Source organism: Syngnathus floridae, chromosome 1, assembly GCF_059516105.1.
Source record: "Syngnathus floridae isolate MCC-2025c chromosome 1, RoL_Sflo_1.0, whole genome shotgun sequence".
In the NCBI taxonomy this organism is placed as follows: domain Eukaryota; kingdom Metazoa; phylum Chordata; class Actinopteri; order Syngnathiformes; family Syngnathidae; genus Syngnathus; species Syngnathus floridae.
This window is the reverse complement of record NC_142413.1, coordinates 23,187,175-23,212,645: the sequence shown is the minus strand read 5'-3', so window position 1 is coordinate 23,212,645 and position 25,471 is coordinate 23,187,175. Positions and strand designations below refer to the sequence as shown.

The window sequence follows — 25,471 nt, the reverse complement described above, 5'->3', positions numbered from 1 at the left end:
ACATACCTCTGAGCAGTGCAACCGGCTGTTGTGTGTGTGTCTGCCCCCGAAACGGACGAGCTCATTTCTCAGTCCCTTAAAACCTTGCCAGAATGTGACAATGCCTCTGAACATTGTTCCCCACACTATTGCTCATGGGATCACAAACCCTTCCACTACAATAAGACTGTGACACCGAAAAGGGAGTTCAGTGCCATATCACATAGAGTATCTTTTATTGAAGATCAGCCTCACTCAAAGCTGAACCTAATAAGCAGAGGACAGCTGGATCGAGGGAAAAAGATGCCGCCAGACCTGGTCCCTTGGGACGTGTTCTGTGTCAGAACTGGCCTAAATTAAGAGGGAGCAGAGGACACTGCTGGCTTCCATTCACCGCACAAGATAACAGCAGCTCTTAGTGACAATACTGCTGTCCATCTGTTGATTCACTAACAGGATGCGGGTGTTGCTTCAAGGTGCCGCACCTTGGGCGAGGTGTCTGCAGCGAGCTAGATAGGCGGGGAAGGGAATTAGAGAGGATGAGGCAAATCCCGCCACTAACTGGTTCTTTCATTCACAAGTAATTGCGCTAAAGAGCTCAATATGTGAGCTCTGTCGTGTTCTCCCGAGTATCAGCATGTTGCGTGCAGACTGAAAGACACAACAAGGCTTGCCTACATGAAATCATTCAGAGGGCTTTGAGTTTTGTTGCAATTAGGGCTGGATGATTTTGCAAAATAATCTAATTGCAATTATTTTCCTATATATTGAATATCATTTAAGATAGGTTTTCATGGTATATATATGTGAAATATAGAGGCTACTGTCAAACAAAAAATATTCTTTATCATTATTTATTATGATTATTCATTGCCAGGGTTTCCACAGAGCTTTAAAGTTCCTGAAAGACAATAAATTCATGAATCTAAAAACAAGGCCATTAAAATGTATTCAAGCAAACTTTCAAGTCTTGAAAATCACACAGCGCTATGACGTTCATTTTGTCTTTTTAAAAAATTGTGAAGACGTCTAGCAGGATTTTATGAGAATAAATACGTAGTCTCGAATCCTCAAATAAATTAATATTCTTAAAAAAACGTATTTACCAAATGACTCTTATGGTAAGATCACGCAATGATAACAACACAACGGTGATATGGTTTTAGTTGGGACCAACGTTGTGGATTTTGGCTTAAATTTGAAATTGTATCAAAACAGTTTGACGTGCTTTAAGCTGTAGAAACCTTGGTTGTGATGTCAATTTGAACTCAATAAAGTGTTCATCTTTAATTGCAATGTAGTCCGAAAACACGAAGTGTGCAATATTTGAAATGGCAGATTCCCGTTTTTAGACTTGAGTACCGTTTGATGCGTAACTCGAACGGATAACTGCAGCACAATCAGGCACCTGTTTAACACAGCCGTTTAATGTGACACGATGTAACGATCCTTCCCAACATCCGACCATTGTAGTGAAATATTCAAAGTGTTTACAGCTGCTGGGGATGCTTCATTACCCAGAGGGAGCACTTGAGAGTAAATCAGACTAAGCGAGCAGTGGTTGGTGAAAGGCTACGAAAGCACACCTGTAGCTGGGACCATAAGGGTGAGGTTTCACATACAATGGGAACTTCTCTGACTGAAAGTGGTGCGCATTCATCACCCACTGGAGTGCATGATAAATGCACAGACGAATGTGCATGTGTCACATCTTAAAACCCCAGAAGGAGTTCTGGGTTTGTTACTTGGGTACAAATACTACTTTCATGACAGAAGGTGTGGATAAAGGAATCCAATTTTTTTTTTTTTTTTTACTTATATTAAAAATAAGATGTATAATAAAGCTTGACATTTTTATCTGTGAATTATTCAGGAATCTTGATGGAAAAACATGCAGAAATGTTTGTGCTTTGGAAGGTGTTCCTTAAGAAAAACCAGAAGATTAATGAGAGCAGAAAGACTATACGAGTAACCCGATTTGTGAATGCATATTAGCCAGGGTATGCTGTCAAGTCTTATCAATTGTATTGAGGGGCATTCGGATTCACATCAAGCTTTAATTGGCTATTAGTGGAAGTTCAAATGATCCAATCGATCGTTTAGTGCCTGAAGTGATGAGGCGCAAGTTTTTCAATGCGCATACGCAAATTTTGCCGACACAAGCCATAACCCTCTGGTGCTACGGCATATCTTGGCTTTCTTGCAGTTTGCTCCCAGTTCTCCCGCGGTGTGTACGCCATCTTCGGATTCTACGACAAAAAGTCCATGAACACCTTGACGTCCTTCTGCGGAGCGCTGCATACCTCCTTCGTCACGCCCAGTTACCCCACCGACAACGAGGTGCAGTTTGTCATCCAGATGCGTCCTGCGCTACGAGGAGCAGTCCTAAGTCTGATCTCACACTACAAGTGGCAGAAGTTTGTCTACCTCTACGACACAGACCGAGGTAAGAGACAGCCGTGAAATATACTGCAGACACAATTTTTTTTTTAAAAATCCCTAGAGGCACAATGTCTTGTCACTGTGGTGGTTCGTTCAACGATACTGCTGTTATACCCTTGACATTTGACTTTTACAGGTTGGCGACACACTGCTTAACAAATCTATTAGACAACTTGTCATAAAAAACAAGAAGAGTCCATCTGGCATCTTGAAGTGTGTTAATAAAGACTATTTCTTTAGGCGCTTTACTCTGTTGAACAGCAATGAGAAATTTTAAACTGAATTGAAAACCTCATTAGATTTTGTCTGAGGTGTCAGTGTTTCAGATCATTTAAGAGTTTAAGATAAGTAGGAATACAAATATGTAACCCAATTTGACATTTGGTTTATAAATAGTAATTGAAACACTATTTTAATTATTACACTTGGTAACATCACTTTTGCTGAATGGCATGGCCATACTTAACACGGTGAGGACAGACGTCCCAGTGTGAATGTATCAGCAAATGAATCCTGCATAAGGTTAGATGATACACTGGGTGGCAGATATGGATGGCTGCCGTTCCCCTATTTCTGACAGTAAACAGTGACAAGACACAATAAATGTTGCAGTGCCTTAGAATAGCATCTGAACACAAGGGTAAGCAAAGGATAGCCCGTAATACTCTCTAAGAGCCTTGTAATGCTTGAAGTGATAACAGCACTAATGTATACAGTAGTGCTATGTTATGTAAATCAGTACAAATAAATCAGAAGCTCGTATTAACACATAGCTCTTGGAGAAATGGTGTCTCATGAGCAATAATCTTTGGGTACTTGGAACAGTTGGCTGGTTTGTGTCAGTTAATCTTCTGTTTAATCATGTTGATAGTGGCTCGTCTGTCATGGGAAATGAGGTATGTCACATCTGCCGCTAAAATGTTTTCCTTCCCAAATCGCAGGCGCTGCCTGCTTGGGGCTGCCGTGCTTTGTGCTGCGGCAATGAGGGCTTTGTGTTGTTCTCAGATTGAATTGCCTTGTTGACAATAGACTCCGGTTTAATGCGGCGGTGCCTCACGTTTAGGACGGCCTGTCAACAAGCTGAAGTGTTCATTTCAGGGGGATTTCTAATGTCAAATGAGAAAAGGAGCTCATTATCTCACAACAGAGTAATGATCCCGTCATACTGAAACTTGGGGGAGGTACATGTTCATCCTATGACAAACTAAGATATTTTATGCCTTTGTCTTTGTGGGGAAACATGCGGATCGGCATAGTCTTCACACATTTGCATGCGTTTGAGATGTTTACTTGCTCGTTAATAGAAGGCAGATAAGCTTCAGGCAATCGGGATTTCTCTTTGGCCCTTTTCTTTCACCTCATCAACTCCGCCCCTCTTCTTCCTGCTTTGAGGCAGGATATGAAGTCTGTCTTTGGGTCTTCAAGTCTGATTCTCAGCAGAAGGCCTTAATCCAGCGCGCAGCCTGCAGATAACGCGTGGTTAATTAGGGTCACTCTGACTAGAACACTCATCAGCTCTTCCCTGCGGATGCGAGCAACCCACACGTCCTTCAGCACGGCCGACACTGCTGAGCCGCAGCCGCCGTCCCTCCATTTTGCCTCCTCCGTACGTCTGAGGGCAGGCTCAGATGGGAGGTGGGGGACGAGGAGACTGGAAAAGTGGCAGAGCGACAGTGATGGTGGACACTTAGTATAAATAAAGTGGAGGGACCAGCGGGTATCAGAGGGAGGGGAATGCGAGAAGAAAGAAACAAAACACAATTCAGTCCAGCAATTAAGGCAACAGTAGGCGCATGTGTTACCTGTGTCCAGATAATGCCGGGTGTACACCGGAGGGCCCCCCCCCCCCCCCCGTGCCAGAGGCGATGCCAAGCTACTTTTACCTCGATCCTGACTGCCAGTGGTGTAAGTCGATCCCTTATTAGTGGGAGGACATTGGCCCCAGGAGGGGATAAAGTCGTTTATTGATGCACTCCATCCAGCTCTTTGGGGGGCTTTGACATTTGGCTCATCAAGCAGACAGATGTGTCAGAGAGCCTCTACCTCTTCTTATCACCAAATGCAGCTCCCTTGCTACTATGGGCACGCACTTCTGCTTAAACGAGGGATAAGTGACAAACAAACTATTCCTCTTGCATGTCCTCCAATAAGCAGTAATCAAATGATACATTTGTTTGGAACCCCGATTTAAGGAACCGATTGGGAGGAGGGGTCATCCCTTAGTATATTTTTTTGTGGGCTAAAAACACCCAACACAGTACAAAACAATTTGTTGGGGGTGGGGTCAGGGAATGTTGTGCCGTTACCTTTGATCGGAACATCAGCACTACCAGCATGGTCGGCATACTGATGCGTTTTAGCCTGCTCTATTCTACTGTAAGTCATCTATGTTGACAGCAGTCGGAAACGTCGCTGTTGATGGCCAATAAAAGGCACTGTGTTTAATTGGGGTCACATTCTGGAATAAAGAGACTTAAATAGCGATGATTTATACTGAAATGCACATTTTTTGTCTGTTGAATCCTGGATTGGGTCTTTTTAATCAAGTTTCCATCATATTAGGTTTATTAAAAGTTATTTTTTACAGTGGAAGATCTCTTTGGATGAAGCACAATCAATTACAGGATGGTGGTCAACCTCATTTGCTCCAATACAAAAGACATGGTAACAGAAATAATTTTTTTGAGGGTTCAATTTTCATCATAAAACCTACAAAAAGTTTATTTCTGCTGTAGATTTACTTGTTTTAAATATTTAACATAAATTATTTACACGAAGTTGATGATGTCTCACCTGGCATCTTGTTTTATGACGGCATTATTAAACGTAGGTTTTTTGTAGTTACATGATATAGTAGCTAAAAATTATGTTGTATAATGTTAATATAAAGTTAATACAAGATGAACTAAATATTAAAAGTTCATTTTCATATGATGTATTGCAGTTTTACACCTCTCAAACTATAGCTACTATTATAAATAAACCGTAAAAGTAACATTCTGAGAGCTGGACTGCTATTAAAGAGAAAGCTTTAAGAGTTATCACTGTCAGTAAACAATACATAACAAAAATACATTTTCTTGTTCGAATTTCACATCAAATAGCCCCAATTTACATCATGTGCAACAACAACAAAAATCCTATGATACAATGTATTTGTGTGATTTTAGTAAAAGCCTTGATCATCCAGAATAACAGAAGTGACTTTTCAATTGTTCTCTCAACTCTCTGGTAATAGGGAGAAAACAGGAGCAATAATAACGTTCACTCGCCAAGTCTCACTGAAAGGTTTTATTCAGTCAATAGAGAAGATTAATTACAGCCGTGCTATTCATTTGGTGCTGCTATTTGGCCGGCACAGAAGGCTTTTAGGCCTTAGTGGAGCACGCTCAGATCCGCAGAGTGATGGCTTGTATGCATCAGGCTTAGATGTACTAGAGGTAAATTTGTGCTTCAAATGCCAATATCAGACTGCTGTTTGAAAGCCGATGCTGTAATGAAGCAGCCGGACTGGAAGCAAATTGAAGACTTGCTATCTTAATTCATCTTAATTGGGACTGTTTCTTTTAGTTTGAGTAGTTGACAGATTTGCTTGTGTGTACAGAGTAAATATCCCAATAAACATACCCTTTAACATTCTCTATAACGTTATCACGAACAAAGCAAATTTTCTTTGCGTTTTTTGCCATCCTTTCCAATTTCCCCTGAAAACACAGATGCTGACAAGGGTGCTGCTGGATTTTGTGGGGTGGTCAAGTGTGGTCACACAATTGCCAGGTCTGTGCAGCAGAGACAGGTGATTACAGACATTATTGTCTCTTCTGGGCATAATCAACCCCATATTCAGCAATCTCACCGCAACTTGATTTAAGAGTCACACTCCGTTTCTTGAGTCACACTCTGTTTTCAACCATCCTGACACTTTCCTTTTATGATTATGCCTTTGGTGTTGTTCTGCGTGTCATGACTCCAGTGCTATGTATACCCTGAGTGATCTTAATGATCTTCAACCTTGGCTTTCTGAGATTTTTTGGACCAGGGTTTATTGAAGAACGCAAACTAACAGACTCGGCAACTGACATGACTTAACAAAACCTAACAACGAGACTGACCAAAAAGACGTGAAACAAAAAGACAGGGTGACATTACCAATGACAGGAACAGGAAAAAAAAAAAAAAAAAGACATCACGACATGATCACACAACAATGATCCGACTGGGCGTGAGGGGCAGACAGGACTTATATACACGACAGGTAACAAGAGGCAGGTGGGAATAATCAAACTCATCATGGGCACACAGGAAGGGAGGGGCGAGCACACAGACAGAAACCAAGACAACCGACACTTAGTGGAACAGCTGGGGCTAAGGCGTGACATTTTTACCAACAACAAAAACCAACCAACAACATCAAATCAGACATTGAGGGTGGTGGTGGTGGAAAGAATGTCAAAACATGAGTTCATTTTACACTTGCATGACGGTTAAGAATGTAAAAATATTACCGTAATTTTCAGACTAAAAGTCGCTCCGGAATATAGTTAAGTTAAAAGTTAAAGTTAAGTTAAAGTCCCAATGATTGTCACACACACAACTGGGTGCGGTGAAATTTGTCTCTGCATTTAACCCATCCACAAAGGAAGCAGTGAGCAGCAGCGGTGCCGCGCCCAGGAATCATTTGGTGATCTAACCCCCCAATTCCAACCCTTAATGCTGAGTGCCAAGCAGGGAGGCAATGGGTCCCATTTTTATAGTCTTTGGTATGACCCGGCCAGGGTTTGAACCCACAACCTTCCAGTCTCAGGGCGGACACTCTACCACTCGGCCACTGAGCATTAGGTCGCATTCGCCATAAAATTCACAATAACGTGAAAAAAAAACATATATAAGTCGCTCCAGAGCATAAGTCGCATTTTGGGGGGAAATTTATTCGACAAAATCCAACACCAAAAACAGACATGAACAAGCAACAACAGGCTAAACGATAGGTATGCTAACGTGACATAAACACAAACGAAGAGCTGAGAACGGGCCTGACGTAACATTCAAAGTTATTAAAAAAAACTATGACATAAATAACACGTTTATAAAACCACCTGTGTCACTCCAATTCATTAAATCCATCGATGGTTCTTTGTCAACAATGGGTGCGCGCCGCTTACGGCGCTTGCACTTCAAAATATTCCACAGGCCCATACAACGATATATAAATTAGATATCAAATAACTATTATATAAGCAATAATATTATCAAACCATCTGTGCACTCAAAATCATTAAATCCATCGATCAAATTCCTCGTCCCTTTGTCAACAACACCGCAACAACACTGACGTCAGCCTCGTCGTTATTCCACAGATCTAGTATATAACTATATTGTAGCGTTAACAAAGTACAAGGAAAGACGTGGGTTTGGTAAACGGATCTTTATTTAACAAAACAAACTTACAGGCGTGTGGCAGCGTGGACTTCCAGCCAGATCCATAGATCCATAGAATAGGACCGGGCGTCCGTAAAAGCCATGACCGAGCCCCATCCACCGTCCCCGGACAGCCACCCGGCCGAGCGCTGGCCCCTGACTTCTATCCACGGAGGTGAAAGAGAGCTCCGTAAAGTAGGACCGGGCGTGCGTAAAAGCCATAATAGTTGTTCAAACCTTCTGTGTCACTCCAAATCCTTAAATCCTTCAAACTCTTCGTCCTCCGTGTCACTTAGAAACAAAGCTTAGAAACAAGTATGTGGGGCCCTTCGTCATATTTGTTATCCCGTGATCAATCTTTGTCCTTTAGGTAAACAACCGCCGCGCCACGCCGCGCCGCGCTGCTGACGTCACTTGAAATTCAAATTACAGTAATCCCTTGCAACATCGCGGTTCGTTTATCACGGTTTCCCTTTTTTTTGGGGGGGGGGGGGAAATTTTTGAAAAAATTAGCATATAAGTCGCTCCTTATTATAAGTCGCCCCCCCCACCCAAACTATGAAAAAATACACGACTTATAGTCCGAAAATTACGGTACTTAAATGTTACCCGTAGGGTTATTCCGAAACCTCACAGTTGTTACAGGTTTTATGAAGGTGAAAGTGGGAAAACTTTTTTCCAAATCAAAAGGCAATGGAGGATATGCACTGACGTCGGGGTGGCCATTGTTGTTTGGGTGGCAAAAAGCCTCAGCCGCTGCCACTAGACTCATGAGGATGGCGGCCTGGGTTGGTGTCGTGAGTGATTATTTCATCCAGTTGGACCAAGAAAGCCGCAAGAGACACATTGAAAAGTTGAAAAAATATAACATTCGTGTTGATCCCCTGTGGAAAACAAGTAAGAACGCCACCAGCTCAAGTGTAGCAGGAGCTGGGACAGCAAGCGTTTGGTCCTCTGATTAGGCAACTTTTCCGCCAGTAACATATCCAGACATTTACAACGATTTGATAGATTGTTCAAGTCCATATACCAAGGAAGACCTCAGAGCCTACAAGAGTTTGCAACGATATCGCTACCTGGCTGCTGGTTATGTCCAGTCCGTTGAGTCACAGCCAGTGGAGCGAAACGGAGAAGATCCCAGCCATGGCAGCACATAATGTAATAATGATATATTATAATTGTAGATATGTGAACAATCAAATTATTAGAAACTAGCAATTGGACAAACATACTATAATGAAGCTGTGTAATTATGCATTCCTTAGGTCGTGGCCGAGTAGCAGCAAGAAAAAGGGAATATCCGAGCAATAATAATAAACTTTATCACAGGCTCTTGGCCCACAGAGTAAAAAACAAACATCACATACATTAAAATAAATAAAAAGAGTACATTTCAAATGTTATGAGAGGCACTCATGCCAGCGTCCTCTGATGGTGGATGTGTACCTTATAGCACTACATCCAGTATACCTCACAGATGAATGTTGACGTCAATAAAACAAAATTACGTACTTCCCACAAAGTGATCTGAGCAGATGTAAGAATGGATAGTTGGCTTCCAAAGCTTGGAGCTGTTGCAGCCATGTTCCGCCCTACGAAGCGCCACCACCCAGCTATCCTTTCTGGTCTGGTCCGCAGGGAACCGGTATAACTTCTTGGTATCGTTTTTTTGGAAGCGATAGGCTGCAACCGATAAAATGCTGAAAAATGCTCCAGTATCAGCCTTGGCCCTTTTAGCGTCCGCCACTTTTTGCCACCAAAACAAACCATCGGCCGGTCTGTGACGTCACGTGCATATCCTCCATTGGATGCTGTCGAGCAGACCAGAACTACCACCCGATTGCAGTAAAACAATTGCATAACCTGATAAGCCTGCCATGTTGGGTTATCATTACTCAGTTATGGCGGAACTGTTACTGATATTGTGACAACCCTTTTGGAGAAAGACTGAGCAAATTAATATAAATCGTATTTGTGCTTATCCACGAGGAACAGCCAAGTCAATTGCTGTCTTCATTTGTTATTTCTGTGGGCAGGATATCTCAAGATGGTCACGAAACATTTTCATATTTGTGTAAACATCGACAGGGACTTGAGAATTATTTGAAGTTGTCGACCAGATTGCAAGGTCTCTATGGCCTTATAAAGCACGTTTTTTGCCATCCATCCAGAATGCATACAAACGTCATGGTAGCAGTGTACCGCCACCCCTGCAACAAATGTGCCCTAAACCTGCAAGATGATAGAACATAATAATGTTAGAGACTCCCATCAGAACATGGCAGACGGGGAGAGAACATACTAGAATCCCTAGGAGCCAAAACGTAGTGCACCTTTGAGTAAGTATTGGCGACTCGGCAGAACCTGTCCCTCCATGGCCCATTGCGGATACTGTTGTGCAGTACCAGTATGTTGTGGCTTCCTTGCACCACTCCCCCGATCAGTCGATATTCTGTCTGTAACTCTGTCTGTACTGTGCAGCTATAAAGGAAATGATCCTGTGTTCACAGCAAACACAGACCCGTTTAATTTACTTCCATCATTTAACGGCTCGACAGGTGAACCTGCACTTGAAACAGTGTTCAATGTCATGAGCTCATTACAGTGCTGGGAAGTTGAGTGTTCTTTGAAGAGAAATCTGCCAGACGGAAACTGAATTCAGTGCAGAAATAACCCTGAGGTACTTCTTTCATTCACTCTGTCAATATTTCCAATGACCCCCACACTGCAGAGCACAGCATTTGAGCAAGCCCATTCGATACAATAAAGGGCCGTATTGATCATATGAGGTTTAGGAACACAATAAGAAAAGTTTATTACGAGGTGATAATTCTGATGGATTGGCACCCCAACCAGTTGGCCTGTTACTCTGTCATTGCAACAAAATGTATTGCAAGTTTTACAATGATTGTAAAACAATTGGATTCAAATGAAGTTTTATCTGACAACCTAACATAAAAACAAAAGTAGCAAGACAGAGGAGCTCAGTGTAAAACACTCAAGAACTAATATTATGATGTACATTTATACAACTGTTTTAAAGTTCAACTTGTATTTGAATTTTTAAAATAGTGACTTTTAGGGTAAATATAGTAATCTTACTTTATCATGGAACAGTCAACACTGTTCAGAAGGTATGGGCAGGAAGTAAAGGACATGCATGGCTTCAGAACGTTCCTCTTCTACTTCTTCCTATTCTTAAGTAGAGAAGATTCAAAGTCCATCCTTAGCGTGAATTAGTAGTGTATTGCTTCTAAAACGTAAAGTATGTTGTACATACCGTAATTGCTGGACTATAAACCGCACCGGATTATAAGCCGCACCAGCTAAAATTCAGGGATATTTCTTTTTTTTTCTTACATAAGCCGCACCGGACTATAAGCCGCACTTGCACACGAGTTTTTTACAAAGAAAGACAGTACATAGAAAGCCTTTTGAACGTTTTAATAACATACTTGAACATGTCTTTCTAAACATTGCCTGTGACGCAGCAGTAGTACCGCAGCAACGCGGAAGTGTGCACGCGAGTTATTAGCAAAGAAAGACTGGACACAAAGTTTTTTTTTTAAAGCTTTAATAACATACCTTAACATTTCTTTCCAAACACTGCCTGTGACGCGGCAGTAATACCACAGCAACACGGAATTAACACAGAAAAGTCACTGAGACGCGGCGGTAATGGCGGCGGTTACACAGCGGCAACACGGTAGCAGCACGAACAGGGCTGGTTAAAAAAAACATACCAGTAAAAGTACAAAAAGAGTCGTCTTCATTTTCCTCCTGTGCACTGAAACCAAGTCTTCCTCCTTCGTGTCCGATTGGAATAGCGTTAGATATCCTTCGCCTCACACTTTCTCAGTCTCTCTTTCGTCGTCGGTTCTATGCATTTCTTCGAGTGTGAAGAGGTTCTGTTCATGCTAATCTTATTCATGCACGAAGCGCTACATTATATTAAACTAGCGAGCGACCCGTATAGCTTAAAAGCGGCATCATATTCATTTATTTTATCCCCCATAATGACGGTTTGTGTATAAAAGCTTGCTGTCTTTGTGTCAATGTGGGTGTGTGCGTGATGCGCGAGACGATGACGTCTTCTTCGGCGCATTATCTCTTCTTTGTCTGTCTCACTCTTGCTTCCTGCTAGAGCGCCCCCTGGAGAGCGGAGGCCGTAAAAGTCCATAAGTACGCTCCAGAGTAGACACAAGATAATGTCATCAACATCGACTGCCTTTGGCTTAAAAGCTGCATCATATGCATTTCTTTTGTCCCCCATGATGACGGTTTGTGTATAAAGGCTTCCTTTCAGTAATGTCCGTCTTGATCGCGTGATGCGCGAAATGTAAACAAAAACTAGCACGTCTTCTTTGGCGCATTATCTCTTCTTCGCCTGTCTCGCTCTTGCTTCTTGCTAGAGCGCCTCCTGGAGGCCGGAGGCCGTAAAAATCCATAAGTACGCCGCGCCGCCGTTTAAGGTTCAAAGTAACCTTCTGAATATAATGCATTAAAAGTTCACATTCATTACAACCTGTTTTTGGTGAGCAAAATGTCAGAAGAATTGAATTTAAATGCTGATTGATTGGGTTTTAATACAATGCAGATTACTTCACTGGTTTCTTTTATACCAAACAAGTTGTTATCAAACAACTTGTTTGATTTAAAAGAAACCAGTGAAGTGATTAAAAAAAGGAAAAACAAGATGAACTTAGTACAATTACAATGCAGATTGTCCAAACAGCGCCACTGCTTTGTGTAATGTCTGAGTGATATGGCAGAGTAAGAGAAAGGGTTTAGAGCACAGGTGTCAAACTCAAGGCCCGGGGGCCAGATACGGCCCACCACATCATTCTATGTGGCCCGCGAAGACAAATTGTGCATCAAATTCGTGTGTCATTACTAGAATTGCAAATTGTCTTCACTTTTAATAATAGCTTTTTTTAAAAATATTTGACCAGTTTTTACTCGTCTGATTTGAAAACGAGTTATTTGTCAGTTTGTTTTGTAGCTTTTACTGTATATAATAGTGTTAAGAGTAAAAGTGATCAAGTCATCACAAAAATCACGAAAAAAATCTTATATAAGCCGCACCTGACTATAAGCCGCAGGGTCAAAAATTTTGGAAAAAAGTCGCGGCTTATAGTCCGGCAATTACGGTATATTTGTGGGTGTGATGATGACTGTCTGCCCTTGCATGTCTGACCAAAGCTTAATCTGGATGATTTACAAAACATTTACAACATTTTTATTTCTGCCCAGTATCGAAATAAGCATTGGCCTAAAAAAAAAAATTTTTTTTGGTCAGGTCCTAGTCTCGTATATGTCTGAGTTGTGTATGATTGACATTCAAAGTCACACGAACAGTTAAGCACATCGAACGTGTTTGTGTTTACCACACCAATAACATGGCTATGCAGAATCCATTCATGCTATTGAAAAGCTGTTAAACGGGCAGACAAGACCAATCTGTCTAGACACATTTGGTAGTGAGATGTGCCAACAAGGCCAAGAGGCTTGAGTAAAAGGAGGATGGGATGACCGTGTGTAGTTAGCCTCTTTTCTACTACCAAGCTAGATGGAATGCAAGAAAGAGAGCAATCATACAAAGAGACTGTAACAAACGGCAACCTTACACCTTATTCTTCAACAAAGCCTCTAATTGGCCATCCAGAGACTGTTGCCTATGTTGCTTAAACAGTCAAGCAATAAATGGCTCCCTCTACTCTCCTGGATGCCTTTGATGGCCCAACACATCAAGCCTCTGTTATAATTTGATCGCACTGTTTTGCCATTGCTTAAAGTGTTGTAAACAAGGCGACCGTATGAACTAAGCTGGCCACTTTCTATTGATTGGTTGTTGCTTTATCTATCTATCTATCTATCTATCTATCTATCTATCTATCTATCTATCTATCTATCTATCTATCTATCTATCTATCTATCTATCTATCTATCTATCTATCTATCTATCTATCTATCTATCTATCTATCTATCTACCTATCTATCCATCTATCCATCTATCCATCTATCCATCTATCCATCCATCCATCCATCCATCCATCCATCCATCCATCCATCTGGTCCGACAGTCTATTCGTCCATCCATTTGTCTGTCTGTCTGTCTGTCTGTCTGTCTGTCTGTCTGTCTGGTATTTATATTTTCTTTGGAATCTCCCACTTTTGTTTGTTACAAATTACAAATACATTCAAAATATTGAAAAGGTCATGAATAAAATATCAATCAAACCGTGTATGACAACTAAACACGAATGACTAAACCTTAACCTTGGCAACGTTAGCAGGCTAGGCAAACAATGAAAGCAAGCAATACGTATTTGTGGAATGCTTGAATATTTGCTTTGTAAATGTCATTTCCAGTTGATAAACTGTAGTCATGTTGAGAATACCATGTTCTTATTTTATCACTATTACACAAAAGACTATTACTGTGTACACTCGCTGTGTACAATCAGTGTCAACAAATCAATACAGTCGCAAATTAATTACTTGCATATATTATTTAAAAGCAAAATGTTGAGCTTTGTTCTCATTTTCTTCCTCCTTTGTATGTCGCCTTTTAAGTCCTTATTGTGGCATATACCAAACTAGATTGTAATGTGCATGTCTCCAATACAGTAAACTTTGTAACGCCAGAATTTGATCATTCTTGTATTAGTATAGTACCTATTACTTCTATGTGCCCCTCTTGTGTATTTAGCAAATCCATTCAGCTATAAGACTTCAGGCAATAGTTTTGCGCTCAATTCGCAAAGTTGAATACAATCATTGAACCAAAGGCATTTTCTAACGTGAAATACAGTTACAGGCATGTGCTGTAGTGCAGGATACATGACATTTCCTTGTGCTTGCTGTCTCATCCCAGCTACCGTAATGGCTCATCAGCCAATCCCAGTTGAGACTTTGCACAAACACATGATTTGTGTGCTTTGATGGCCTTCTCTTTCACGCCTGCTTCATAACAACTAAATTATGCATGCATCAGAGGAATGAAATCAGCTCGGACACGCCGACAAGAAAGGGCACGGCAAGCGAACCCATATAATGCACATGAAAAAAAGAAATATGAATGAGGCCACGGATCACTAGTGTTTCTCTTTATTTTGCACACATGAACTGATATCATAGCAGAATTGGCATTCCTGTACTCATTGAGTTTGACTTGCAAGGAGCACCACACCATTACATTAGAACACATCTAGTGCTTTTCAAAACATGAGATCGAGAGAGTCCTCTGTCGCAGGCATGTTAGAATAAAGCACCATGCTTTTCCAATTTTTACAGGCGAAGCTGGAATAAAGCCATTCGGCCACCTACTCAACGCTGGCTTCAGCCGCCATAAAAATCACTGCTGGGAGCCTCCTCTCCGTTCCAGCCACCAAGTTCAAAAGCTCGTTTGAATATTGCACTGCTGAATGGATGACGGGGGTGGCGGAAACAACACATTGAATATACGTAGATGCCCATGACAAACACAGATCTTTCCATTTCTGTCTAATTTACGGATCTGTCTTCATCAGCATCCTACAGCGTCCGTACTACACACACACTCACATGCTCCATCCTTGGATATGTGCTGCGAGAAGGAAATGAGGGAAAACAGGGGCAGGCATAGAGAGATGGCGGCGTCGTACTGAATTTGTGGGTTGATAGTTCTCTCCCCTCTGCATGTATGCACTTCGAAAGATACCGGCAACGCGCTGCTTCTGTTTGATTTGACATGTGCTGTCTTTTTGATTAACACACTTGGCAGCCAATCAATTTTGGTTCGCAACTCACTGTAAACACCACATGAAAGTCTTGGCTTCACACTTTTTCCGCTACTTTTTGCTTTCACTTCACAGTCCGACTCCTCCAGACGACTTAAGCTCTTTTCTCCACTTGGCAGGGATGCCAGGAGAAGTTGTAGACCTTGCTGCAATAATTTTTACATGAGACATAATGTGGAAAATGGGTTGTCTGTCTTTAGTTGTGACTAACTGGTAGTAGTCTTGAGTGTAGTCTGTCTTTCGCCGTATGTCAGTCGGGATAGGTTCTGAGGCTGAATGACTTTTAAAATAACAGTTTGAAACTGTGAAAAAAAACCACACACACACAATGCCTTTGTTATAGCAAACTAGTCGAGAGTATGTCTTCCTCTTGAACACCTCCCTCCATTAAATGCCACACTTTTACAGCCACTTCCACATTCTCAATTATAGACAACCATCAGACTTTAATCGCAGTAGCCTTCTTCGAGGTGTTTAAGACTACAAACCATCATTTTAGACTTACACCTATGGGCCAAAGCCAAATGACTAATGAGAGACAATATAAAGGCTTTACAAAACCAAAGATTGTATTTTCCACTGTGCAAACAGAGGGGGGAGAGGGAGGGGGGATCCCCACAGAATCCTCTGAGCATACTTAGCCAGGAGGCAAATTGTCAGCAAGCTCCAAATAGTGTTTCAGAGTAACTATTTATTTTGGCTTGCTCAAAAGACGAGACAGTGCATCACTGGGAATATGAAAGCAAATTTAATGTTGTGCGATGGTAGGAGGGATTCTGTAATCAATAATAATAATAATAATAATAATAATAATAATAATAACAATAATAATAATAATAATAATAATAATAATAATAATAATAATAATAATAATAATAATAATAGCATGGGTGCCACCGGGGATTTGAGGCCTTGTGCAAAAATATAACTGAACCATTTGGCTTTGACACTGCAAATTGAAAATGCTAATTTCAAGGCTATTTCCCACCCCCAATTGGATTTTATTTAATTTCATTGTATGTAAATATTTTCACCCTATTTTGTTTTATTTTTTATTCACAATATGAATTCACCAAGCATTTCTCCTCCCAAAAATACACATAATCTGTGGAGGAAATTGAGAGCACATGTGGTGTGGTCATGAAAATGTCCCCGAGTCCAGCGTGTAAATTGCCTCCTATTTTAAAGCTCTGGAGTCCTAAACGTGTTATCAAGCGAAGTCCACAGTTATGAGGCCAAGCCATTATCTTGGTAGTTTCCATTTAGTTGTTCCTGATGATCTCTGAGACCTTAGACAGTGCCCCTTTCACAGACTTTCATTTTGCTGTGCATTGTCAAGTTAAGAGGAGAGAGCTACTGCATTTACAGTTGAAGTCATCTCCAGCTGGGCATTTCATTTTCATTCTTTAAGGAATCCTGGAGGTTAACCAATTCAAGCTCGCGTGCCCTTATGTTTGTTTATTGCTCATTCTTATTTGATCAATTGATGAACGAGAAATGCCAGAATACTGAATGAAACAAAATGGAATCATGTGGAATGATATGCAATGAAGTTGAATGAAACTGGTTTCACCTGGGACCATATGGAAGGAATGGAATGATATTGAATAATATCGAATGATATGGAATGATTGAGAATTGCACTGATGCGAAATGCGCATAAGTTGATGAAATGCGTGGAATGATATTGAATGATATGGGTTGACAGAAAGATATGCAATTATGTGGAATGATATTAGTATATTGATATTTGAATGGAAATGATGTTATTCTGTTACGCTGAATGTGTCATTGGGAATGAATGGACAATTGTACATTTTCAGAAGATGTTAAAAACTGAAATGGTGAGAATCCGTTGAGAAATTTTGACAAAGAAGCACATCCCCTCCAAAAGTAAGGAAAATAAAATATATTGACGTACTTTGCATCCATCCAGCATTCACGCAATTAAGTTTCAGATTCGAGTACTTTCTGCATTGATTGAGCAAGTGGACCTAGAAACGCTGACAGTATGTTGAAATTAAAGTGTATGCCTGGAGAAATGTGCAATTTGCTTCTCTAATTTGCTTCGTTAGCCCGGGTCAGCTGAGCGATATGTGAGAGGATCGCAAAGGCGAGCGCGCAGGAGATGGAGGCTTGTAACACCCTGCACCCGGCCCTAATGAGAAGCAGGGAACCAGAGGAGCTGGGCAATGAGATTAGATGCAATTCAATTACAGCTGAGCCACCACGGGTGACGTTTCAGAACTCATCCTGTTCAAATCCGACTGACGGGCAAAGAAGAGGACAGCACTCGCCACCACAACAAGTCTGATTTATACGCATGCTGAGCGTCGTCAGGCTCAGGCGGGATTTGATTGCATGCCGCAATGTTGGGATATCGTTTTAAAAAGGAAACGATTGAGTTTCCACCCTTCACTGCGGCGTCTGCCTGCACTCGAGCACACCAAGTGGGTGTTGAGGATTTAAAAAGCAACTCAACTCCCAGGTTTCATTGCAAATGCGCCCCTTCACACATTCGGATTAGACACACACGCACATCGCCTGCCCACGCTTCTTCTTGGTTCAACTTTGATGACAAGTTTGCATGCTCGGACAAAGGATACAAGTTTGCACTGTGTGGGGGGGAGAAAAATATCAGCGGCTCCTGTGGTTATGCAATTACAGTTATCACAGTTCTTGTTTTTGACACACTGAAAAATAAATTTACTTTTCAACCCTTTGGATTTGATATTGTTTGCACTCATTTGTTTTAAATAATGAATGATACTCTTGTGTGCAGATGGTTTTGCATGGTTAGTTAGCATGTTCAATTCAACGCATGACTGACTACATGTTTACCCAAGCGATGCATGCGTTGTATCTCCTATATTCTTGAGACTGAGACAGTTGACTGTGGTCAAAAGAGCTCTCGGATTTAGTTATTTTTTATAGGTTTTAAAAGTGGGCCTAGGGCGCACTAACTTTAGAGCTGACTTTTAAAGAAATGGGACTAAAAGTAATCATTTCCTTGACAGACTATTTACTTCTAACCAGATCCCATCTGCTAATTTCCATACAAATGTAAAAGCAGGCAAGCATGGAATCTTCCTTGAATCTTCAATGAATCCAATTGTTCACATGCGCAGGGTTTGTGGCTGGCCACGGGCAAGTAGAGAGGAAAATATCAGCAATTTCAAAATAAAAGGTTTGTGTGATCCTAATCTCATTGATAAAACTCCCATGCTCAGGGTAATTTGCATAATGTATAGTTTTCCTTCACATTCGAGATTTTACACACTACAGGATTTCTTATTCCTTGCTAAAGGAGTATATAGAAATCCGTATTAAGTATGTTATGATGCTTTTCATGGGTACTTTATTTGTAATCATCAAGTCATACATCGTGATTATAAGGAAGATAATGGTTCATTGATCTTTTTGCTGACACCAGCCCTCCACTCGATGGTTCCCAAGCCACCAGAGAGCATTTTAACCCAGTTAAACTGCATGACATCTCTTAATGTGAGGAGCTTTTATTGCCGGGAAGCCTGCCATGCACTCCAGCTGGCTTGAGGTTGGTGAGGTTCTGAGCGTTTGCCTCGGGAAAATGAATAATGCATCCATGTTATTCAAATCGTCACTTTGCAACTTTGGCGGTGGGTAACACAGATGGGTGGAAGTGCAGCGTAAGAGAGACCGCTGCCACTGTCATTGCTGCCGCCGTGCTCATGGAAAATGGGTGACACTTCAGAAAAGCGTCAGACAATTTCGCTTCACTATCAGGCATTTTTCAGTCAAAATGTGGCCTTTTGTCTTGTCAAACTTGCATTGTGACCCATCGACAGTTGCTGCACACCCCGTGTTGAAATATATGGTCATAAAACATAAAATAACAATATTATAAAAACGAAAAAATCTTCTCCAATTAAAAGACATCACACTCTGGCACAAGGCAGAGTTGGCATGTGTTTCACTCCCGCTTGTTGCACATGTCTGAAACTGTGAGTTGATAAAAGAAGAACATGATTGAAGTCTCAATTTACCAGTAAAAGAGTATCAGGCTCATATAATTATGTTTCAATCAAAGTGCGCATGACGTCTCTCGTGTTTGCCACAAGATGAGCTTGGAAGAAAATAAGCAACAGTAGTTTCTTAAGAGCTAATAGAGAGTACGTCCATTGGCGAGTATCACATAGACAAAAAAATTGGTTAAACTCTTCAGTACATACAGGTTTTTTTACGCGATATTCGACTGAATTTTCATCAGTCAGGAGTTTATTTGGTCTCTTGATGTGTGAATAGAGAGTTTCTAGATTTGCTTCATATGTTAAGTACTTTGAGACAAATGTTGGGTTGTAATTTGGTGCTATCACAAAAATATTTGAATTGCATCGCATTACTACAAGGTGGTCCCCAAACAGCAAGTAAATTCTTGTCAAAACAAGCTCCTTCTACTATAGTTTTCTACAATTGCTGTGACTGAGAAATTGCCAAGGGACGACAAGCTCAACTCACCTGTGCTAACCCACCTTAAAAAAACAAAAACAAAAAAAAACTAATGTTTTCAGTGCACACATGAGCTGACAACCAGTTGCCAGATAACCTTGAGCCCTGACACGTGGACGTCTCCAGAGGGAGCACCCGTGCTCTTTGGGACGGATGACACACACTCAAGTTGGTCTCGGCTATACTCACTAAAAGGTCATGTGCTGAGGATGTGACTATTTGCTGCCGTGCAGGAGGCACATCAGAAGGGCAGACACACACTGTCTCAGAGTGCTTACGTACAGTACTTCTTAAGAAAAGGTTACTTGGCCATTCAAGAGGAATGCAAAGAAGAGGGAAAATCAGAGAAATGGAGAAAGTTGTTTTGCTATGGTCTCTGAGGTTGTTCTTAGGCTGCCTGTTTACCGAGATAAGGCCTTGTGGAAAAATAACTCGCAATGAAGAAAATATAGTGATGGGTATTAACTTTGACCACTGCTTTCAAATGTCATTTCTGTGGCAAAAAAAATTTAAAAAAATATATAAATGTATATAATGTATATAAATATATGAATAAATATACCATATATATTTATATATGTATCAAAGAAACGACAGCTACCTAAGTGTGTGATTTGACCACAGTGCTTTTGTTAAAAAAAAACTATTTCACATTCCTTTTGCATAAGATAACAGATCTTAAATAAATCTTTCATTGTCTCAATATGAGCTGGAACAATGCTCCAAGGGAACACTAAGTAGGATGTGTCAACGTTAGCATGTCACTGAGCTAAATGCTGTAATTCAATTGATTGCCAAGTGCAATAACATCACCTGCTGATCTTTTAATAATATGGAGATATAATTTCCCTCTTTTCACTTCATTATATTGCCTTTTCAATATGCAAATGCAGATCAGCACACACATCGGCAGCGCCGCATAAAGCCGGGCTCCATACAATATTCTAGTGGGACTTCTGAATGGTATTTTAGATTGTAATGAGATGGCCTTTGACCTTTGGATTCAAGTGGAAACCCCTGTAGAATAAATTAGCAGCTACTCAATCCTGCCAAACTCTTACGGTGTGACAGCCTCTTCACTGTCTAACCCTTAGGGTCACGGCTGTCTCTCCCTCTCTCTCCAGGCTTTTCCATATTGCAGGCCATCATGGAGGCGGCGGTGGCCAACAACTGGCAGGTGACCGCTCGCTCCGTCAGCAGCGCTACGGATGCGGCAGAGTTCAAACGCATCATCGAGGAGATGGACAGAAGGCAGGAAAAGCGCTTTGTGATCGACTGTGAGGTGGACAGGATCAACAGCATATTAGAGCAGGTGAGCTTTCACCACAGTCACCAAAGGCTGCGAATTACCGGAACAACAAAGGACGCAAATTTTTCTGTGGCTGTGTTTTATAAAAAGGTTCAATCACTAGATGTGGTAAAAAAGGGAGGCCAACAAACCCATTAGTATTTGCTCCAATTAATTTGCTACATCCTTGAAGCTGCCCACTTTTGTTTGTTTGCTTTACTTTAACAGTATTTTAGTCCAAGGAGGAACACTTTCTTTTAATACAATTCTGTCTGAACTCATCGCTTAACATGGAATGTTGCTTTGTAATCATTTTCAGTAGCAGCAGCAGCAGGCAAGCGATGCTGCCAAAAAAAAAAAAAAAAATGAAAATGGCAGACTCAAAAAGTGCACTATGTGGATAAAGGTTTTGGGAAGCACCTTTTAGTAAATTAACTGATTTACCAGGAGTTTGGCTCAAGCCCTTGCATTGAAATCTTAATCGTAAAAGACATTTTTGACAATATCAGAGAATTGAAGCACCACACTATCATCACCCAAATGTATCAACAACTAGTTTTATACTAAATTGGCTGCTGGTCATCACCGGGCAATTGTTATTAGGGAACTAAGCTAGTACATTATATTTGATGTCAATTGGCGTGTGGCTGTAAAGCGCAACAAATGGGTGGTACATATACAGAACAAGAACGCGCTCTGTAAATCTTGATACATTTGAGTCGAGATGAAATTATTTTCTTCCTCTCTATTAATTTCTAATCATCCCCGTAAATAAGAAAGAAACCTGCTAACTAACAATTTGGTTGGACAAATAAATAACAATACAAAGCTTTGCTGATTTGGGATTTTGTTGTTTGAAAACGGCTAGTTAAGAATTGGGTTATTATATTGGTTGTTTCTTTTTTTTTCCCCCACTAAGCCAGACTGTAAATTTGCCTGATGGCTAGAAGCTGAATGGGTCAGAGTAGTAAGGCTGCATTGTAGACAGAGCTTAAAGTGGAAAGTGTGAAGCTATTTTGAAGAGACCACCAATGACGTTGCCGAGTAAATCCTCTTCTTTGAAAAAAAAAAAAAAAAACTTAAAAGACCAAATAATTTCTTCCATTTTGTCCACTAGACCTAGAAGCACGATCTTGCATCATTCTCCCATGCTTGCTGCCGTTGCTTCCGTTTCAAGGCAGTTATCTAACAAATTAGATTGCGCTTGTTAACATTCATTTTAATGTCTCTGGGCTTCACCAAATCCACCCACTGCATGAGTCTCGCAGATTCATATTTCGAAACATTAATTTGGTGATTTTTTTTAACTATAGTGAAGGTGCACTATAGTGTGCCTGTGTAATTGTTCCAATAATTTAACGATTGCCACGCCTAAAATTATGACTTTTTTCTCCCATTAAGGATGTTTTTTTTTTTTTTTTAAATACCCACTTTAGACATTTTTTTTCTCTCACTGGCTACGTACATCATACTGGGTCAACTTTGTTTTCTAGCACAGGGGAAGATAAAGCTCTAATAACCTCCATAACAGCAGTAAGCCCAATTTGCCCCATTTTTATCAGATGACTTCAGCATGAATTTTTTCTTTTTTTTGTCCTAGCTTAATTGAAATAATCTACCAGTGCAGATGAGTCACAGGAATTGAGGGAAGCTGCGGGACTTTTCCGCGCTGCGGGCCCCCTATTGAGGCACATAAGTGTGCACATTAAAACAGGGACTGGCCGTCTGCTATCTGGGAAATAGCTCCCAATGTGACACTTGCTCATACCTTCACATAAACTTTCCGCTTCTACCTGCTGTTGTAGTTGTACCAACTAATGATTGTCCTTACAGAAGGACAAATGAAGAGTTTCAATCGCCAAAGTCACAGACGACAGTGACAAAGTCTTTGGGAAGTTTACTTTATGGGGAACGCCATAGCCAATCCATCAAGTAACATTTTGACATTCTGAATATATAAACGTACAAATAAGTTAAGAACTGTGATGTTAAAATTCTTGTAAACATTAACTTTAAGAGTGTTCAACACTTTAAAATATTAAATCATGTACACGTGACAATCGGCTTGCTAGCTATGTATATGCTGGCGGGGCAAATACAACAGCTAAATTCATAGTTCTGCATATAACTATAGTGTACTAATTTTCATTTTGTATGAAATAACATAAAATGCACACATATAGAAGGATAGATTAGCTACTTCTTTAATTTTTTTTATTTCTCAGCTGTGTAGCCAAGGCAGAAGTCATACATGTGATCTTATGGCAACCCCTTAATGAGCTATTGTCACACTCGGCCCCCCACTGAAAAATGTCTTGCTCCGCCCCTGGTGGCTGGTGAGTGTGCAAATATTTGCTCATTATGTTACATATGTGTACCCAAATAAATTGAGGACAGCCAGTCTTTTAGATTTGTGATATTCAAATATTGGTATTTGCATAGATAACAGCAATGACAAAATTCAATGCTATTCAGCCCAAATGGATATGCTGCTGTATAATCAGTGGTCAGGAGACGCAATTTTATTAGCTTTATTTATAGCTTGAAGTGGCATAGAGACACACTGAAACATATTTGCATAATGCTGCATAAGGCAAAATTTTGTTTTGGAAACTAAAGTTTCAACACTTGAGTTTTGGGATGCTGAGGGGGAAGCTATCAGTGTCATTACCATTTTAGTGTTTAACAACAACCACTTTGTATTTATCACCAGTAGGGCTTTTTCCCCATCAATACACTGCACTGCAGAGAAATTAATGCAACGGCCATCCTTCCCTGAGTCACAACACATTTTTTGCTGCACACATGCTTGAGCATCTGCTGTCTCGCTACAGTGATCGAAATGATAATTCGTCAAAATGAATAGGTCTTTGTGTGAGTACAGTGTTCGACCATATATAAAGGCATGACTAATCTGATGCATCTATGAGATTGCTCACATATAGCCTCCTATCTGTTATGTGCCTTCCTGGCCCACTTCTCTTCTGGGATTTCTTTACCGGAGTTTGCTCAGAGGCAACAGCCTGCTCATCGCCAGTGTAAAGACAAGCAGGCGAGGGGGAGAGATTAATAAATAAATAAATAAATAAATAAATAAATAAATAAATAAATAAATAAATAGATACATTTAAATGAAGCGTCTGGGACAGGCCCAGGGCGCACAAGCTGTTCAAAGACTGAAAGGGAATGAGTTCACTCTGCCAAAGCTGCATTTTCATACAGAAAGTGAGAAGGATTCATGGAAATCGAACAAAATTTGAGCGGTGCATAGGGGGATTTGTTCCAACATCCCTTCTCCTGCCTGCAGAGGCATAAAGTGTGGTCATTACGCTTTCCCACAGAGACAGTTCGCTGTCCCTCTCTACACAGAAAACACACTTGGGCAATTTACACAATCTGAAATATTTAAGTTTCATTCTATTCTCTGACAGTGATAAGAAATTCTGATGATAATAAAAATATTATTTTGGGAGGGATTTGGAATACAAATAAACAAATCGGGCAAGTGTATTACTCATTGTAGTCTGCTCATGCAGCCACAAAAATAAATCATGTCAACCTACATATTCAAGCACAAGGGGAAATGTGATGCGAACTATTTGTTAATTGGTTTGTCAGTGTGACTAAGCAGAATCTTCCTAAAATATTCCAACTGAATGTTGCACAGGTGGTGGCTAAAACCAGCCATAATATTTTGGTGAGGATATGGATAAAAGTGCAAATGTAGCAACGTATTTTCCCTTTTCAGTTACAGTCTACTTGCATTGGGCCAAATGAGGCAGTGACCAATTAGATCCAGTGGAGGGAGCCGTGGTTGAAAAAAATAGTGTGTGGCAATCACGACCAGTTTCAACACGCAAGTTTTGAGCCCGGTTTCGCACGCACAAACCTTTCGTAAATCAGGCCCTTTGTGAAGTGCATTAGCATCACCTACTGGCCTGGAGTGGAATAGCATCTCTTAGTCGATCAGTCAAGCTTGTTGAGAGTTTGGTAGTCTTGGCAGAAGGCAGGTTGACTTTGTAAAGGCAGACGTTTGAATACAGTTTTTTTATTGCCTCAGACGAATGTACAGGT

At 40.7% G+C, this 25,471-nt stretch overlaps 1 protein-coding gene and 1 long non-coding RNA gene across 5 annotated transcripts in view; one reads left to right on the top strand and one right to left on the bottom strand.

Annotated features, from left to right (window-relative positions):
- Window positions 1–25,471, top strand: part of LOC148404666 (glutamate receptor 3-like) — a 93,392-nt gene that overhangs the window by 29,232 nt on the left and 38,689 nt on the right. For all 4 annotated transcript variants that reach the window (XR_015861142.1, XM_088388481.1, XM_088388474.1 and 1 more), the window contains exons 3-4: window positions 2,186–2,425; window positions 21,234–21,421. Coding sequence is in view for 3 of the 4 variants with exons in the window: in XM_088388481.1 (XP_088244607.1) it covers window positions 2,186–2,425; window positions 21,234–21,421 (428 nt within the window). In the remaining variant the exon portion in view is untranslated. The remainder of the gene's footprint in view (window positions 1–2,185; window positions 2,426–21,233; window positions 21,422–25,471) is intronic.
- The window catches only part of LOC148404667 (uncharacterized), a 29,784-nt gene continuing 5,979 nt past the window's right edge, over window positions 1,667–25,471 (bottom strand). The window contains exons 2-3 of the long non-coding RNA XR_015861143.1: window positions 3,965–4,072; window positions 1,667–3,884 (exon numbers count right to left, since the gene is read on the bottom strand). This is a non-coding gene — a long non-coding RNA (uncharacterized LOC148404667). The remainder of the gene's footprint in view (window positions 3,885–3,964; window positions 4,073–25,471) is intronic.